The sequence below is a fragment of the Berghia stephanieae genome, chromosome 2 (assembly GCF_034508935.2).
Source record: "Berghia stephanieae isolate SIO BIC M18660-M18661 chromosome 2, UCSD_Bste_1.3, whole genome shotgun sequence".
Classification (NCBI taxonomy): domain Eukaryota; kingdom Metazoa; phylum Mollusca; class Gastropoda; order Nudibranchia; family Aeolidiidae; genus Berghia; species Berghia stephanieae.
Window position 1 is genome coordinate 71,660,510 of NC_088361.1, and position 17,521 is coordinate 71,678,030.

Consider the following 17,521-nt stretch of genomic DNA (forward strand, 5'->3'; position numbering starts at 1 on the left):
TATAATAGTATAGTGCAGTCGAATGCTAGTACAGGGACTATAATATTATAGTATTATAATATTATGTGTGGCCAACTTTCATGACCAGCCCAGTTTATATGGACATATTTCACTCTCTGATTTTAGCCAGTTTTTGTCATAATGTGAGGATAGTTTTAATGTGGTGGATAGCGACATTTTGGTGGACGGTAGATGATGCTGGCGGTGGTGATAGCAACAACGTATGTGATGCTGGTGGTTTAGGGACAGTAGCAGTACTGGTGCTGCTGAAAATTATGGTGATGCTGTCGTCGGGGCTAATACTTGTGACCATTATCATCTATTAGAGATGTTAATGCTTGTGACGTATTCGGAAGGAAACCGCGACACGTTTCATTTTATAAAATTTGGCCAGAAAACACGTCCTTTAAATATTGATCATTTAATGACCCTGTTCAATCGAACTCCAGATTCGAGAGTTTTTGATGTGATGAGAACACGTTTTCTGGCCAAAATTTGTTGTTGACGTATGGTGTAGTGTATGGGTTGGAGCGATGGTGACAACAGTAGTACTAGTGATAGAGGCACGGGGATTGGGGGTGATGATGGTGACAATACTAGTTGTACTGGGGACACGGGGGATGGTGTTGGTGGTGGTGGTCACGATAAAGACGACAGTGGGCGTCAATAACACAGTGAGGTTAAATGATCGGGAACACCACACTGTGAATGTAAAGTATATTAGAACAAATATTATATGTCCTTCAATCTTCATTAAATGAATTTTGATAATAACTGATGTCAATGATTTTCTACTATATTAGAACAAATATATTCATGGCATCACCATTTAAAACCTATAATAATCGAAATCTTCAAACTTACTCATAATGAAGTTTATTATTTGTATGTAATCATACCACAATTTTTAAGCAAATAATCTTTGACGAACATTTCGCAGTAGTTAAATTAAAAATTACGTATGCCAATCACTGGTACTCAGTCGAGCCACTCTACAAAACGAAACTAAACTATGTGTTATAATAATCGCATGACCTAGCAATTTTAACAGTTAATGGAGTTGTGGTTGGAATTTACAATTCTTTTTATTAGATGACGTGTAACAATGGAGAGAAAATGAGGAAAAGAACAATGATATATCACTTATTATGTTTGTTCGCCAACAGTGACTTTAACCTCGCTGACCCCTGGTCTGGCACTGTGCGGCGTGATGAATCACGCAGGTAGCATGAAAACTAAAAGGAACGATATGTGGTAAAACGAACAGCCGTGTATTATTATTATTATTATTATTATTATTATTATTATTATTATTATTATTATTATTATTATTATCCTTATTATTATTATTATTATTATTATTATTATTATTATTATTATTATTATATAGTTTAGATCTATACAAACGTCAAAGGAATGCATATAACATATCTTTTCCTAAGAATTATCAATTGCCATTACTAAAACCAGTTCGTTTTGATCATTTGATCAACAAAGCCCCTACAATTCGATGATCACGCATTTTTTTTTATTGCTGTCAATAAAGGATATTGCTGTACAGGTGAGCGGATATCTCAACAATGCTTCATTACAAAACGACTTTGATTATATATTTCTACTCTGTGAATCTTGATGATTATTGCAGTATTTCTCATTTATTTGTATAAACTCAGATAACTATGTAATTTTTGATTATATCGTTTGAAGTAATTAAAATTTCTGACCCATCTTTATGGTTATTTCCTATAAAATCTAATCCCAAATGATCTACTAAAATTATATCAAATAAAAGTATGTAAATCACTAGTTATGACTCTAAAATATCTTATTGCAACATCTAATAGCATCTTTACTACGCTACTTTGAACTTGAGAAAAAAAATCATCAAAATAGGAAAAATTGCTCAGTCTCCCTTTCGGCACAGGCTGTGACTCGCCATCTGTTATGAACTAGCGTCCTGCAAAATTTACCTGTCGAACTAAAGTGAAAGCAGTAAACGGCTGTGAATAAATTATTCTAGTATAACATTGTCAAAAAAACTCAACTCATTAACATTAAAATTTTAAGGAGAGCACTATATGTTACTTTCATTAAGAAGCGTTATGGTGATGTTTTGGTTTTTCCCATATCCCTCTACACCAATGCTCGTATTGGCAATGTTAAACATTCATACTAGAAAAAAGAACATAATAGAAATCTTACCATCTGGGACCCTGAAAGAATTGCCCGGTCTTTAGCACAACCAGTAGCACTCAGTCTAAACAGCAATTCTATCACACTGACAACCAAGGACATCACTTCTAATGCTTCTGTTGATAGCATGTTGTCTGTCAAACAATGTGGGAATAAAAGACAAAATGGAAAATGAAGTTGTTGAACATATAAAATGTTACATATTACACTTCAATTACTTCGCTAGACAACAAAAACTTTCAAACATCCATCGTCCAATACGAATTTTTGCATACAAAAAAAAAGAAAAGAAAAGTGTATCAAAACTACATCAGATAAAATGAAATGATTTTGAAAAATTAGTATAAAACACGTTGTTGACTTTTTAATATTAAAATTTTTTTTTTACATTTAGAGCATAATCTGCCACAAGTATATCATACATGGACGACACATAGATGTCGTGGTCTGTGATCACCTGCTTTCATTTTCACAGATAAATTTGAAAAATTCTTTTCTTTTGTTCGGGAGCATGGGGTTGCCATAGTCACCCCCTCGTGGATCTTCTACCTTGTCGCTGGTGAGGGGGCTTGAGGCACACGGAGGGCAAAGGTGTAAATCCCGGTTGACCGTCACGAGACCATCCCGGGTATCGAGCCAATGAGCCACATGAGCTGCTCATCCCGGTGTGTGACTAATGAAGATCCAACCCGGTGCCTGAATAGCAGCCGCTATCCCGGGTGCCACACTACTATGTTCATGATGATTCCTATTCAGCATAGCCAAACAATACCACGTTCGTGTTGCCAGGGTCGTCGACAGGTTCGAGAAGTAAGCAAGTGTCCCAACACACCTTCGATTCGCGGCCTGCCGAATGAGGAAAGCGATGTCGGGAATAGCGACCTGACGCATATATCGTCCCTCAACATAGAGACCCAGAGTATGGCAAAAAATGAGCTTTTGTCAAAGCTACTGGCCGCCCATAGCGTTGATATCCTCCTGTTACAGGAGACCCACCTTTATTCAGGCGTGCAATCTTCCCGATTCCAGATCCCAGGCTATACGGTGGTCCAACGAGAGGACACTTCGAGGCTCAAAGGAGGCGTTAGCGTTTATGCTAAAGAGCCATCGAAGGTAAGAGTCATAGAGAGCGTAACGGACAGCAAATGGGGTGAACTGAATTTCCGTGGAAGTAGGTGGACTGTGTTTGCATAATATATACAAACCACCTAGAGTGACTTGGACTACACCACCGGTACCGGTGGTTAGCCATCCTTACATCTGTCTGGGAGACTTTAATAGCCACCATCACGAATGGGGCTACCGAGACTGCAACGAAGCAGGAAGACAACTCCGCTCATGGATGGACTGTAACGATCTACACCTAGTGTACGATCCTACAGCTAAGGGTACCTTCATGGGTACCCGTTCTAAGAAGGAGTATACTCCAGATCTCACCCTCGTTACGAAAGGCGCGAACGGTGAACCGCTGCAGGTGAAGCGAACAGTCCTCTGGGACTTTCCGCACAGCCAGCACAGGCCGGTTCTTGTCACAGCAGGGGTGACAATACTGAGGGTGCAGTCTCTCCCACTTTGCAGATGGAACTTCAGGAAAGCTGACTGGGAGGAATTCAGTTCCTATATCGGGCAGGTTTGCCCTGCCATTCATCCCAAGTCCAAGAATATAACCAGATTTAGCAGGCTACTGGTTAAGAGCGCTCAACGTTCTATTCCACGGGGAAAATGGAAATTCTACACCCCTTGCTGGACGGCAGAGTCGGAAAAGCTGTACAAGGAGTACCAGCAGACCCAGTCCCAGGACATAGCCGATAGACTACTTCAGTCTCTGGCAGAGGGAAGAAAGCAACGGTGGCAGGAGACCGTGGAATGTCTCGACTTTACACACTCCAACCGCCACGCTTGGCGTTTGATAAAGAAATTGGATCCGGACCGGAATGACGCGAAGGCTGCACCGGAATGTGAGGCAGACACAATTGCCAAGAATATTAAGAACCGTAGCAAACGAGGCGTACCATACGATTTTGGACTCGCTACCTGCGGAGGAGTCGGACTGGACGTCCCTGTTCAGTCCCCGAGAAGTGGGTGCAGCCATTAGCGATGTGAAGAACGATAAAGCAGCAGGGAGACGACGTATATCCCGATATGGTGACGCATCTGGGCACCAGGGCACGGACCTGGGTGGCAGAGGTAATGTCTGCCGTTCTTGCAAAAGGAAAGCTCCCACAAGTGTGGAAGCATGCGAAGATAGTTGCCATCCTGAAGCCCGGGAAACAGACGAGAGGCCTACAGCTACAGACCCACATCTCTACTGAGCTGTCTTTACAAATTGTTGGAGCGCGTTCTATTAAACCGATGGGGGTCGGTCCTAGACGCTGCCCTGCCACCCGAGCAGGCAGGCTTTAGGAAAGGGAGGTGCACCACGGAACAGGTCATTGCCCTTACAGAGCATATTGAGCAAGGGTACAATAGAAAACAGCAAACAGGTGCTGTATTTATAGACCTATCAGCGGCGTACGATACGGTCTGGTGCGAAGGGTTAATGCTCAAACTTGCAAAGATCATAAGGTGCAAAAGACCTTGAAGTTGTTCTCTTCTATCTTAGGGGAAAGACAATTCCACGTCGCGCTGGGAGACGCTGCGAGTAAAGTAAGAAATTGAAGAATGGGGTCCCTCAGGGTTCGGTACTTGCGCCAATGTTGTTTAACGTTTACATTAGCGATATGCCGAACACTTCCTCCCTGAGGCTGGGTTACGCGGACAACTGGGCACTCGTTACTCAGAGTAAAATGTGGACCTGTCTCGAGAGTGTACTCAGCGAGGATGTCACCAGGCTCAAATCCTACTTCGACAAGTGGTACCTGAAGATGAACACTTCAAAAACCGTGGCCACTGCATTCCACCTATGCAGTGCATGGCACACCCGTAAACTAAACGCCCTCGTCAGGGACCAGCCACTCCCATATGAGCCGCATTCAAAATATTTAGGGGTGACGTTGAATCACAGCCTTACCTATCGGGTGCATCTCGAAGGAGTTGCCCGGAAGATAGAGAAACGCAAGTCTTCTGAGGAAGCTTGCCGGATCGACTTGGGGTGCTAGCCAAGCGCTCCTGGGAATGTCCGTCCTGGCACTATGCTATTCCACCCCGGAGTATTGCGCTCCAGTGTGGGGTAGAAGCAGAAACGTTAAGAAGGTGGATGAAAAACTTCGCAAATCGATGCACATAGTGTCAGAAATGCTGGCAACAACTCCTAGAGAATGGGGCCCCGATAATGGCAGCGATCCAACCCCCGATGTCCGGAGGAAGACGATTACAGGAAACTGGCTGAGTAAGATCTGAGAGAGAGGGAATGGGGATACCCCTCTGAAGCGCATAATGGACGACGCCCCCGTTTTGAGCCGAAATATGTCACAGCAACCCTTGTACGCAGCTTCCCTGACTACGGACAGAGATGCATATACGAGATGGAAGTCGGTTTGGACTAATTCAATCCCTCGTGGGGGCGGGGAAGTACACTCCTCTAAACTTGGTGAGAAGTTGCCAGGCTTTAATACCAGTACGAAGAGACACTGGATGGCTGCGATTCTGCTTTGGTCAAGGAGCTGCCTAACAGCAAGTGCGCTTCATCAGTGGGGACTTTCCACCTGTCCCACATGTACCCGATGTGGGCAAGAACCCGAAACAGCAGAGCATCTAGTTGAACGGTGTGTTGTGACCAGGCAGGTTGGCGACGGTGCAAGAATGCGGACCGGACTTTGCTGATTGGGTCGATCATCATAACATAGTAGTGTGAGAACCATAAGAGGCTGCTGCCATAGTCAAAATTAACAAATTAAAAAATCGAGATTTTTTTTTAAGTTGGCAAATTACTTTTGAAGCGTAAAACATTTTAAAGATGTTTTCAAGTTTCATTTTAAAAATGAAATCAGCACAGGGAAATATCAAAGCTATTCTGCTATCCAGAGACAAAGAGGGTTGTTTGATTAGATTATTCATAAATTACATACAACACACGCTACACATGGGCATGCAGTGGACATATGAGTCTTAATCATGTAAAGATACATCAAGAATATCCAATAAACATTTGATTTCTTTCTCCATGACCTAACAAATTCTAAAAACTAAACCTGAACTGACAGACCTGTGACCATTTCGTTGGGTCCACTTGCTCTAGCCTCCTTCCAGCACTGTAACAAGACAGGGATGGACACCTGCATGAACTCTTCCAAACTACTGGGTTTAATGATGTAGTCCTGCATTTCAGAGCTGAAACAAAGTAATACTTGAATAAGAATTATAAGAAAATGATTACAAACCTATAAAAACATACACATTTGGGTTCAGTGTCCTTTCTTCTATTTCTGAACCTTTGCTTACTTGTTTCTTATTTTCTGAGACAAAGTATTCACATTTCACAGCTTTCTCTTTTCATAGAAAAAGAAAAAACACGACGTTTCTTCCTACAATCAGAATAGTTCAAATATGAATCTTGACCAGATTAAAGACAAAACATTTAAGTCATCTCATAATTCTACTTTCAACTGATATTTTTTTCTTTTTAAAAGTGACATTTCACTTAAGTTTTAAAAGAAAATCTTACCTTAAAGCCTTGAGAAAACCACTAAGTTAAAAACAAACAAACAAAAAAACAAAGAAACAAAGGTTAGGAAGTCTATCTTGAAAGACCGAATAATGGACTTTCTTGAAAGTCATACGATGCTAAACGATAACCAGCATGGTTTTAGATCAAAGAGATCATGCATTACTCAACTTTTACAGGTGATGGAGGATTTTACCAAGTTAATTGATCGTGATCAATGCATTGATGTTGTTTATCTTGATTTCCGCAAGGCTTTTGATTCTGTACCTCATGAGAGATTATTCATTAAACTAAAAGCATATGGATTTAAAGGGAATATCTTTAACTGGATTAAACACTTTCTTAATAATCGAATACAAAGGGTCATTGTCAATGGTGTGGGGTTGGATTTTAAGAATGTAATTAGCGGTGTACCCCAAGGAAGCGTATTGGGACCACTTTTATTTCTTTTATATATAAATGATTTACCATGTGGCATAAATTCAGCCTGCAAACTTTTTGCAAATGATACAAAGATCTATAGTACAACTGAACATCATAACATTCTACAAAATGATATATTTTCACTTTTCAAATGGTCTACAACATGGCATTTGGATTTTAATGTTTCGAAATGTAAAGTATTACATATAGGAAAAAATAATCCATGTCATAATTATTTTACCGATACTTCTATGTCAAATCTACTTTCCGTTGTGCCTTATGAAAAGGATGTGGGAGTTACTTTTGATTCACATTTGAATTTTGATTTACATATTGATAATTGTGTAAGCCGTGCAAACAGAATGATGGGAATAATATATAGAACCTTTATAAGTCTTGATAAAACCACATTTTTATATTTGTATAAATCGCTCGTTCGACCAATTCTAGAATACGGAAATTGCATCTGGAGCCCATTATATAAAAGACAATCTATTAGTATTGAAAGTGTACAGAGGAGAGCTACCAAAAAAATTTATACAATACAGTATTTATCTTATAAGGAAAGGTTAGAATTTCTTGACTTACCCAGTTTGAAATATAGAAGAATTCGTGGGGATTTAATTCAGGTTTATAGATTGGTACATGGTATGGATAGGATAGACTTTTCTGATTTTTTTTCATATTCTAATATTACTTTTACTAGAGGGGACAAGTTTAAGATTTTTGTCTCTAGATGCAAAACAAACATAAGACAAAACTGGTTCGGTATTTGTATTGTTCAGAAATGGAACAGTTTGAAATTTGAAACAAAGAATGCAAAATCTATGGATTATTTCAAGGTGTTAGTAGACAGGGAATTATATGATGGGAGATTTATATATGACGAATAATACATGTTTCCACTGCTGTTGACATGGCTTTCAATCTTGTATGTATATATTATGCATTATTATATTATTATGGTTATCTTCTATACGCGTGTGTATGTGTGTGTGTGTGTGTGCTTTGCATGTCACGGTTAAAGATATATGTTTGTACACCACATGAGTACATTTAAGTTGAAATACTATCTTTACGTGTATCATTATTGTAATCTTTAATCAATAGATTTATGGCATTACTATTAATATTAAGGGCATTCAAGGGATCTTATCCTATTTTGCCCTATACCATATGTTATGTTATGTTATGTTATGTAAAGAATCATGTTAATCTTCAAATATGAGGGTTGTATAAAAAATAATGTGAAAATGCTCACAAATCCGAGACGACAAACATCATGGCTATCATTGTTCTCTACAATGGTCAAAGATGTACGTTTGAGCTTTATTCAATTTTTGAGTGCAGAAAGGAGCAACCTATCTGATATTCACTTTGAATTAGTGACTGTTTATGGTAATGATGTGATAAGATAAAAGAAAACAAACCAATGGTGCAATTTTATTTCAGAGAAGTCTGTTCAAACTTGGAAGACGATCAGCATTCAGGTAGGCCACAACCCTCGACGACAGAAGCCAAATGGGATGAGCTGATGCACATCCAGGAGGATAGACAAATTATCTAACCAGAGATAACATTAGCTTGTGTTCAAAATATCATTATCCAGATGGGATATTGCAAGCTCAATGGGTCCCTAAACAACTGACTGATAGAAGAGCACAAAAAGAAGCATATGCAGGCGTCCCAAACACTTTGGGAACAATGCATGGGTGGAGATGACAGAGATGAGCCAGATGGTGAATTTAGTGAAAGGAACAGAAACTTTTTCGCATGTTTAATCACGGGTGATGAGATGTAGGTTCATCATATAACATCTGAAATAAATGGGGACTCAATGATATGGAGACATTTATTATCACCTCCGGTCAAAAAGTTCAAAATGCAGCCATCTGCCTGAAAGTTGATGGAAACAATGTTCTGAACACAAACTAAAATATACAGCAGGTACAAACAAGCAAAGCTATAAAAATTGGACATGAAAGTAGAATAGATTTGTAATAATGGATTTGTAATGTAAATAGAATTTTGAAAATAGATTGGGAAGGACTGCACATGGCTAACACAGGTTGATAAAAAGTAATACTAAAGCATGGCATTTGAATGTATAAATAAATAATAAATAATGTTAGTATAGCACCATGTAAACATGCATAAATAAATAGATTTTAGAGCGAATATAGTATTTTTCAAATTTCATGTAATAAAAATCATCCCAAAGTTTCGTATTGCTGATGGTAAAAATGATTTAAAATATCTTTGTCTTTTGGTTTTCATGTGTATTAGTCTGTTACTCCTCTGGCTTATTTTAATTTCATTGTACAGAGGGTTGGACTCTTTGAATTTTGTTAATCTTAACAGTAGCAATATCTATGTGAAAATCTTCAAAATTGTTGCATCCATCATCTCAATAACTTTCGATTAGCATGCTTTATTATTCTATTTATTTTTATTACTTAACATTGTTTACAATTTCCACCCAGAAACACAGAAACAAAAGAAACTTACAATACAAGATTTATAAAGCAAAGATAAAATTGCTTTGATAGAGTACAGTCTCCTCATAATGAATAATATTGTCTTCATCTTATTTAGTACTTTGCACGAAATGAGTTGTCCAGTCTAATCTTTCATTGACAATTTTACCGAGATATTTATACTCCTTTACCCTCTCCACATTTTCGTTTTTAATAATCACATTTTCATGTATGTTACCATCTTTCCTAAAATCAAATATCATTTCTTTGTTTTCTTTACATTAAGTTCTATACAGCTATTATCACACCATTCAATAAATCTTTCAATTTCACTATATTAATTCAACACATCATCCCTGGTTCTTATCAAAGCCTGAATGGCGGTATCATCGGCATCCCCTACAATATTTACATTATTTGTGCCGCTTATGCAGTCATTTGTGTATATCACAAAATGTGTTGGAGCAAGAACAGTTCCTTGGGGGGTGCTCCAGTATTGGTGATAAGGGTAGAGGATTCAACTTTGTTGTTCTCATCATCCATGAGGGAGACAAATTGTGGTCGGTCTGTCAAGAATTCTAATACCCAGAGTGCAATCAAGAGACTCACGTGACTCCATGGACAGTAGTTTAGAGACATGATGATCCCCCATTCATCAAACATGACCAAAGAGTGGATTCAAAAGTATCAGTTGGAGGTTTTGCCTCATTCTCCCCAAAGTCCTGATCTGGCCCTTTCTGGCAAACATCGCTTTTGATCTCTCAAAATACAGTTAGCCACCAAAAGATTTGACGAAGACGAAGACTTAATCCAAGAGTTGAAAACATGATTTTAAGTCTTAATGGAGAATTCTTAGAGAAGAGCATCTATTCTCACATAGATCAATGACAAAAATGCATCAATCTCAAGAGTGGCAACAGAAAAGTAGTTTGATTAAGTATGTAACTTTGTGAAAAGCTTTTGTTTCAATCAAAGTTAGATTGTCGATTCTGTAGCTGTACACAATTTTTAAAAATTATATATTCATTTTAAAAATGCACCTTGAACATGTTTAGTGAATATCGTGCTTTATAAAAGCTCACGTTTTTTGGGGGTTTTTTTGGGTTTTTTTAAAGGAATAATTTTCTTAAAAGATTATAATACTTACGAAGTTCCTTTTAATATCCTAGAAAATTTATTCATTTGATCTTGAGAAAGTACTAGAGTATTCTGTTTGGATCCCTCAGAGATCTTGTCAAAATACACATTCCACACAGTTCCATTTGAGTTCATGGTACTTTTGGTACAGCTTGTTTCTGCATCTGTGACATCTAACAAGGCAACCTGGAATTCCAGTTTTAAAAAAATAAAATAAATTAAAAAAACACTATATTTTGAATGACCATAATATTATAATTGAGAATTACATAGGTCAAACGATCTTTAAATACAGCCATATAAGCAGATATAAATATATAATAGTTAATACAAACAAAAGAAAAGATAAATTGATGCACGGACAATATAAGAACACACCAATAAATGAGCAAAAACAAATGGTCAAGTAACTACTTGAAGGAAACATTTTTCATCACAGACTTGTTGACCATAAGCATCAGACCATAAGCATCAGAAAAATAAAGAAAAATAAATATATGTACTCAGGGCATGAAGTTTATATGTTTAATGGAACATATCATATCATAGCTAACCTCTTAAAGAAATTAACAAATACACTTATACCACAGAAATCAATGATATATTTTTAAAATCCGAGATCTCAAGCATTTAGAATTTTTTTTTTCTCATGATGTATAATTGTATGTGTTTATGTGCATTTTTCAACAAAGACAATGTTGTATTACAAAGTGTGAAATCTTTTGAGTTTTACAGCTCCAAAAGGATGGGTTAATTGTATGTTGAAAGCTCACAAGAGCCTATAACCAGGGTGCCTAAAGCAGAAGTTAACTCTGGTCAACATCCATTAACGTCAAAGGAGGATAAAAACTATCTATTACACAACAGATGTTTTGAAAAGAGCTCTTTTTTTTTATTTTAATCTGTGACAGTAGGGTAATTACCTGTAATGTTAGTTTTATCCTCAATAAAACACGAGCTCTGAACTTCATGACAGGCAATTTACTTTCAGGGTTCATACTCAGACGCTGGGTGACTGAGCTTCCTTTGGATCCAATAGTTATTGGCGCTGAAATCATACTGATTAAATTCTTCATTAAATCCCCTGTCTGTTGGACCATGGCATGTGGAAAGGCCTCTAACAAAGCATCAAACAAGACAAGGGCATCCATCCGTACATCTTCATAGATGTGTGTCATAGCACAGCACAAGAAAGCATGGATGTGAGTGAACAGAGCACCGCTCATCAAACTATTGGCACTTGCATGCTGGCTGCCCTGTCTCAGTTTGTTGAACATCAACTGAAAATAAAGGATTTAACACAATCAGACAAAAGTAATGGCGATTATATTCTATGGCCTCTGACCCACTCTGGATCTCCTTTAAAATATGTCACATTCACAAAAAATATTTTGGATAATCATTTTGGAAGTATTAAAAAAAAACCTTTAAAAAACTGACATTAATCTATTTTCCAGATTAAAAATCAAAATTACTTTTTTTTGTTTGAAAGCAGTATTTATTCAAAAATAACAAAATCTATATCATATACAACAGTCTCATATTTTATCCACCAATGTTCCTGAGAGACAAGGAAACATAAGTTCAATTGAGAAAAGAAATTGTAAGGTAAATTAACCAGATTGTCATTCTGAGAGCAAAAAGAGGACAGGAAAACAGATAGCAATTGAGTAGGCTATATTGTTGCTTTCTAGCTTACTGGTGGACACAATATACAACTGGCCTTTTGTTGTGTCTCTTTTGACCAGACACAACAATGGGCAGTCGTTGGTTGCTTGATTACAGCCAAGATCACTTGTTGATAAAATACTTAGTTTTTTATCTTCTCATATATTTTTGTCCATTTTTGCTCAGTCATCTTGGTATGCTGGTCAAAGGACATGATGAACCCTTTGATATTTAAATACAGCGAGAGATCATCTATGGAATAAGTAAAGAAATGCTTTGTTTGCATAAAGAAATCAATGGCACTTGCCACAATCATTGAAGTGTCATAAAAGAAAGTCTATTTAGCTAATGAGATTCATTATTTGGCCACCATACAACTCATGGGAGCTTTTTTGTACTCGAAATAAGAGTCTGCAGATGCATTCAGAGTGCCTTATAGAGCAACAAAATAGAGATAGAAACAACAATCCACCATGAAAACTGGTCAATATTGCAAGCGGCTGTGAGCTCAAGTTTGACAATATGAATGGTAGACAGGCACACAAGAAAAATGTAAAATCGATATTTTCTATCACAAAAATCATTATATAAAGATTGATGATTTTCAAAGATTTTTTTTTCCGTCAACCATCACTTGATAAAACTTTAGAATAAACCTTTATAATTCCATAACTGGTGTTTTCATCTTAGAGTTGAACTCCTCAAAATTGACTTTGTCGCAAAAAAATAAAGAAATGGGGTAATAATAAATAAAATTCCCTTTATTCATCCCATAGTGAAAATTTTTCTTTAGGGTCTATTCCAAGGGACGACTAGAATATCCCAGGCATTAGCCACAATGCAACATCGCAAACTGAGCTAAGGCAAAGTGACTTGCTCAAGGCCACACAACGCAGCAGGTATTCGAACTCGGTACCTTTCAGATACGAAGTAAAGACCTAACCGCTGAGCCATGCTGCCCGTAAAAATCACATGATATACAATCTTCATCCAAAATTAAATAATAAGTCACCTCAAATGTGAAATGCAAGGGGAAAAAATCCATATTCCAGCAGATTCTCCCTTCTTACTTATTCATGCTGCATTAAAGGAATTGTTTTTTCATGCTCCCACAACCTGGGCCAAATTTTTTTATTTTTTAAAAATGAGTTTAATAGCACCCTTACCCAAAAAGATTCTCACCTTGAGAAGATTGATGACAGCATGACGGACATCTGATTCATTGTCTATCAGCATTGAGCTCAGCTTTTTTATTATAGCACCATAGCCGTGGACATGGGAAGGAACCAAAAACTCATCGAAATTATTTAACATTAATTCTTTAATACCACTGACTGCGCCCACCCTTGCTCCAACACTGTGATGATCACATTGTCGTAATAAATCCTGAAATGATATTATTTTTTTTTTAAAAATACATTTATTGGAAATCAAAAAAGAAAGTCTAGTATAAGAAGAAGCTTACCTAGAAGTAGGTAAAAATAATTCAAATGCAATATTTAATAAAATATATAGTAGTTTCCATTTATAAGCACTTTGGTTTCAAGCATGCTCGAGGCGTGAAACAGAATGTTTACAACATAAATTTATCCCTTCATAAGCACACTCATCCAGATTCAAGTTCAATTTTCTGATCAATTTTTAAAAAGTTGAAATAAAGACATCAATATCAAGTCATTAAATTTGGTTTTGTGAAACTGATGAAATGATCTGCAGATGTTAAACACACCAACCTATTCTATTAATTCTCTTGCATGAAACATACTCATTCCATTGGTAAAGATCTAAACAAGTATGCATGAAAGGTAAAAAAAACAAAGCAAAAAAGAAAATTATAGGAAAAAAACCATCACCAAAAAAATCAGGCCGGTAATCAGAAGGTCTGAGGTTCGATCCCCAATCGAGGAAGACTGATTTTTTCCTTGTATTTTTCTTTCTTGAAGAAGAAGAAGAAGAAGAAGAAGAAGAAGAAGAAGAAGAAGAAGAAGAAGAAGAAGAAGAAGAAGAAGAAGAAGAAGAATAAGAAGAATAAGAAGAAGAATAAGAAGAAGAAGAAAAAGAAGAAGAAGAAGAAGAAGAAGAAGAAGAAGAAGAAGAAGAAGAAGAAGAAGAAGAAGAAGAAGAAGAAGAAGAAGAAGAAGAAGAAGAAGAAGAAGAAGAAGTAGAAGAAGAAGAAGAATGGAAAAAGAGAGGCAAAAGTAGGAGGAAGAAGAGGAGGGAGATGAGAAGAAACCAACAGCCATAATTAAAGAAGAGTTCAAACCATTAGACTTTATATTTAACTAAATTAGTGAGAATACATCAGACCAGTGATGAGAAGTAGAACTCACTTAAAGGAGCCTATAAAGACATAGCAATGAATCACAAGCTTTATAATCCCTCGTCCGAAACTTATGTATGTTGTCATTTCATATTGTGTGAGAGAAAACATTGCCCTTATCTAAATTTTTAAAACATATTTAATGACTTATAAATGGGCCACTGACAGCATCAGGCGCCAGGTGCACTGATTTATAGAAACTCAGAGGAGAAGAATTAGATCTTACGGACATTGATTTAAAATGAAAAAAGAATCCACTTATAAGTTCAGTCCGGCTTATAAGCACACTCTGTCTTATTGCTCAGGAATGTGCATATAAACAGAGACCACTGTTTTATATTTAATAAAATATATACCAATCTATGCTGAAAAAAAACCTTTTCCATTGTTTTACCTGCTTCTCATCATCAAGCCAATGCTTTATTGGAATGTAATTTATGCAAATGAACCCAACTTAATGGGTATTTTAAGTGAATAGAGTACCTGAATATCATTCACTCCAATTAATTTTATTGCAGGCTCTTGGTGAGTATTTTTTTTTATTGGGGAGGAGGGGGGGGGGGGGGGGGGGTAGTTCGAATTAAAAAATCCTTTGCTGACAATCGCTTTTTAAAATTAAATTGACATTCTTTGCAAATTTTCAAAACTATAAGAAGAGGAGTTTGCGATGGGGCTTACTAAGGATACAAATTTTCCTCCTCAAAAAAATGATCACATTTTCAGAAAAGATTAAATGCTGTCTGCCATAACAAGAAAAATTTAGCCATTGTGAATAATAAAAACATACCTGGATAGAGAGGTTTTTCTTTGTCACAGGCTGAACAGTATCACCAGTTCTTATACTCTGAGTCAAATGTATCTGGCGTGTCTTGAAACTCAGATTTGTTACATTGTCACCTTTTGACAGTTTTTTCCCTACTTTTAGCTTGACCTTTTGAAAATCAGCATTCTTCTTTTTCTTTGATTTTGCCATCCTTTAAACTGAAACTGTAAGAAACAACCCATAATTAAAATTAGGAAGGACAAGATAGGCGACGTGTAAATGAACATTTCTATTTTAAAATGATTATGCCACACTAGAAAAACTTAGTAGTTGTTCTCTAAATGAACAAAAGCTGCTGGAAGCTGTGGAATGTAAAAAGTAATGTACAAAAATAAATATAACTAATAACACAGACTTACCAACCATGTCCGACTTTCAAAATTTTTTTTTTGTCTATTTTCTACGAAATTTTACCCCGTTTTTGCTTAATTTCTTCGAAAAATGCTTATTTTCACTGGAATCTGAAAAAAAAAAAAAAAAAACCCAACTAAAACCATAACTTAATCCACCAGGGAGACCACAGCAGAATAAATATGATATGTCAAGCTAACATCAAGGGAAGGGTGGCCTTAATCCCCTTTGACATTTTACAATTACACTGCCTGGCTACCCATTTTTGAATTAGTCCTACATAACAGCAGCATCTATGACTCACGTGCATGATCCTTTCAAAACCGAGGCATTTTAAATGAATGGAGATGATGGGTAGTTGGGATTGTATTTCATTAACAATGATTACAGCCGCTTTTTTATATTCCTAACATGCAAATTAAACATGCTCACAGCTTGTATAAGAATGGGGCACCATTAAAGGGTTTAAGAAGAGCATGCAAGCCATTCTGTATCATGATCATTTGCTTGCTCTGCCCAGATTTCAAATGGTATATCAGATTCTCTGATTATGCGTCCTAGGATCATGAACTGAATGAGAATAAGTTGGGTCTTAAGAACATCTAAGGAGGCAACCAATGGAATGAAAGCTGGTTTAACCAGGCAATTGACTGATACTAGATACCCTAATAATTGGGCAACAACTTCAATCTTCAACAAAATAATTGCCCTGATGGGGCAAATTTCAAACTGGGTAAAGTAATAAAGTCTTTTATTGTGAGATGACAATGGCAAAGGTGGTTGTCTTTTGTTTTGAGAAGTTCTTTTCTTTCAAGTACCTCTCAGTCTCACTGTCCATTGCGATGTCATTTTGATCCTTGGTATTGTAATTGAGACTGAAACCCATACCAAAGGCTCCTTTGAAGGTGCAGGCACTTGGCTCGACAAATTTGGAAATAATATCCACCATCACTTTTTACATGGATTCATGGAGATTGTGTATTTTGGAGACTGAAAAGGGGTCAAATAATTTACAAGCAAACAAGAGGACCAGGCCCTGTCAGTCTCGGAGCAAAACAATAAATGGATGGATTTAGTCTAAACAGACCACTCCCCCCACACACATACACTCACTCACGGCCAAAATTAAATAGAGAGAGAAGTCTACAGCACACAATACTACTACCAACCTATTAGAAGTAGCATTATAGTATCTTGGTCAAGGACCCCACTTTTGCCGATGGTGAAAAAAAGAAGAAAAGGAGGAGAATTTTGGATGACTGCCTTTAAACCCTATTTTTACTGCACTAACCCCCACTTTTAGAGCAATTGAGATGATAAACTATCATTGATACTCTAGCTAACTTCTGGATGTTGGAAAACTGTACCTATCAATCACATATCAAGTCACTGTCAAAACATTTGATGTCGGGAAATGTAATTTTTTAAAAGGAGAAAATTCCTCTTCTGATACAAAAATTAAGAATTTCCACGTAAACCATCAGCACTGACTATATATTGTTTGGGTCTCGGAGGAGGGAGGAGAT

The 17,521-nt window shown here is 36.9% G+C and overlaps 1 protein-coding gene across 4 annotated transcripts in view; it reads right to left on the reverse strand.

Moving 5' to 3' along the window:
- The window catches only part of LOC144965482 (testis-expressed protein 10 homolog), a 52,497-nt gene that overhangs the window by 29,087 nt on the left and 5,889 nt on the right, over positions 1–17,521 (reverse strand). For all 4 annotated transcript variants that reach the window (XM_078900863.1, XM_078900864.1, XM_078900865.1 and 1 more), the window contains 6 exons: positions 15,609–15,808; positions 13,684–13,887; positions 11,757–12,113; positions 10,844–11,019; positions 6,338–6,462; positions 2,203–2,327 (listed from right to left, as the gene is read on the reverse strand). In XM_078900863.1, coding sequence (XP_078756989.1) covers positions 2,203–2,327; positions 6,338–6,462; positions 10,844–11,019; positions 11,757–12,113; positions 13,684–13,887; positions 15,609–15,794 — 1,173 coding nt within the window. In that variant the 5' untranslated portion in view covers positions 15,795–15,808. The remainder of the gene's footprint in view (positions 1–2,202; positions 2,328–6,337; positions 6,463–10,843; positions 11,020–11,756; positions 12,114–13,683; positions 13,888–15,608; positions 15,809–17,521) is intronic.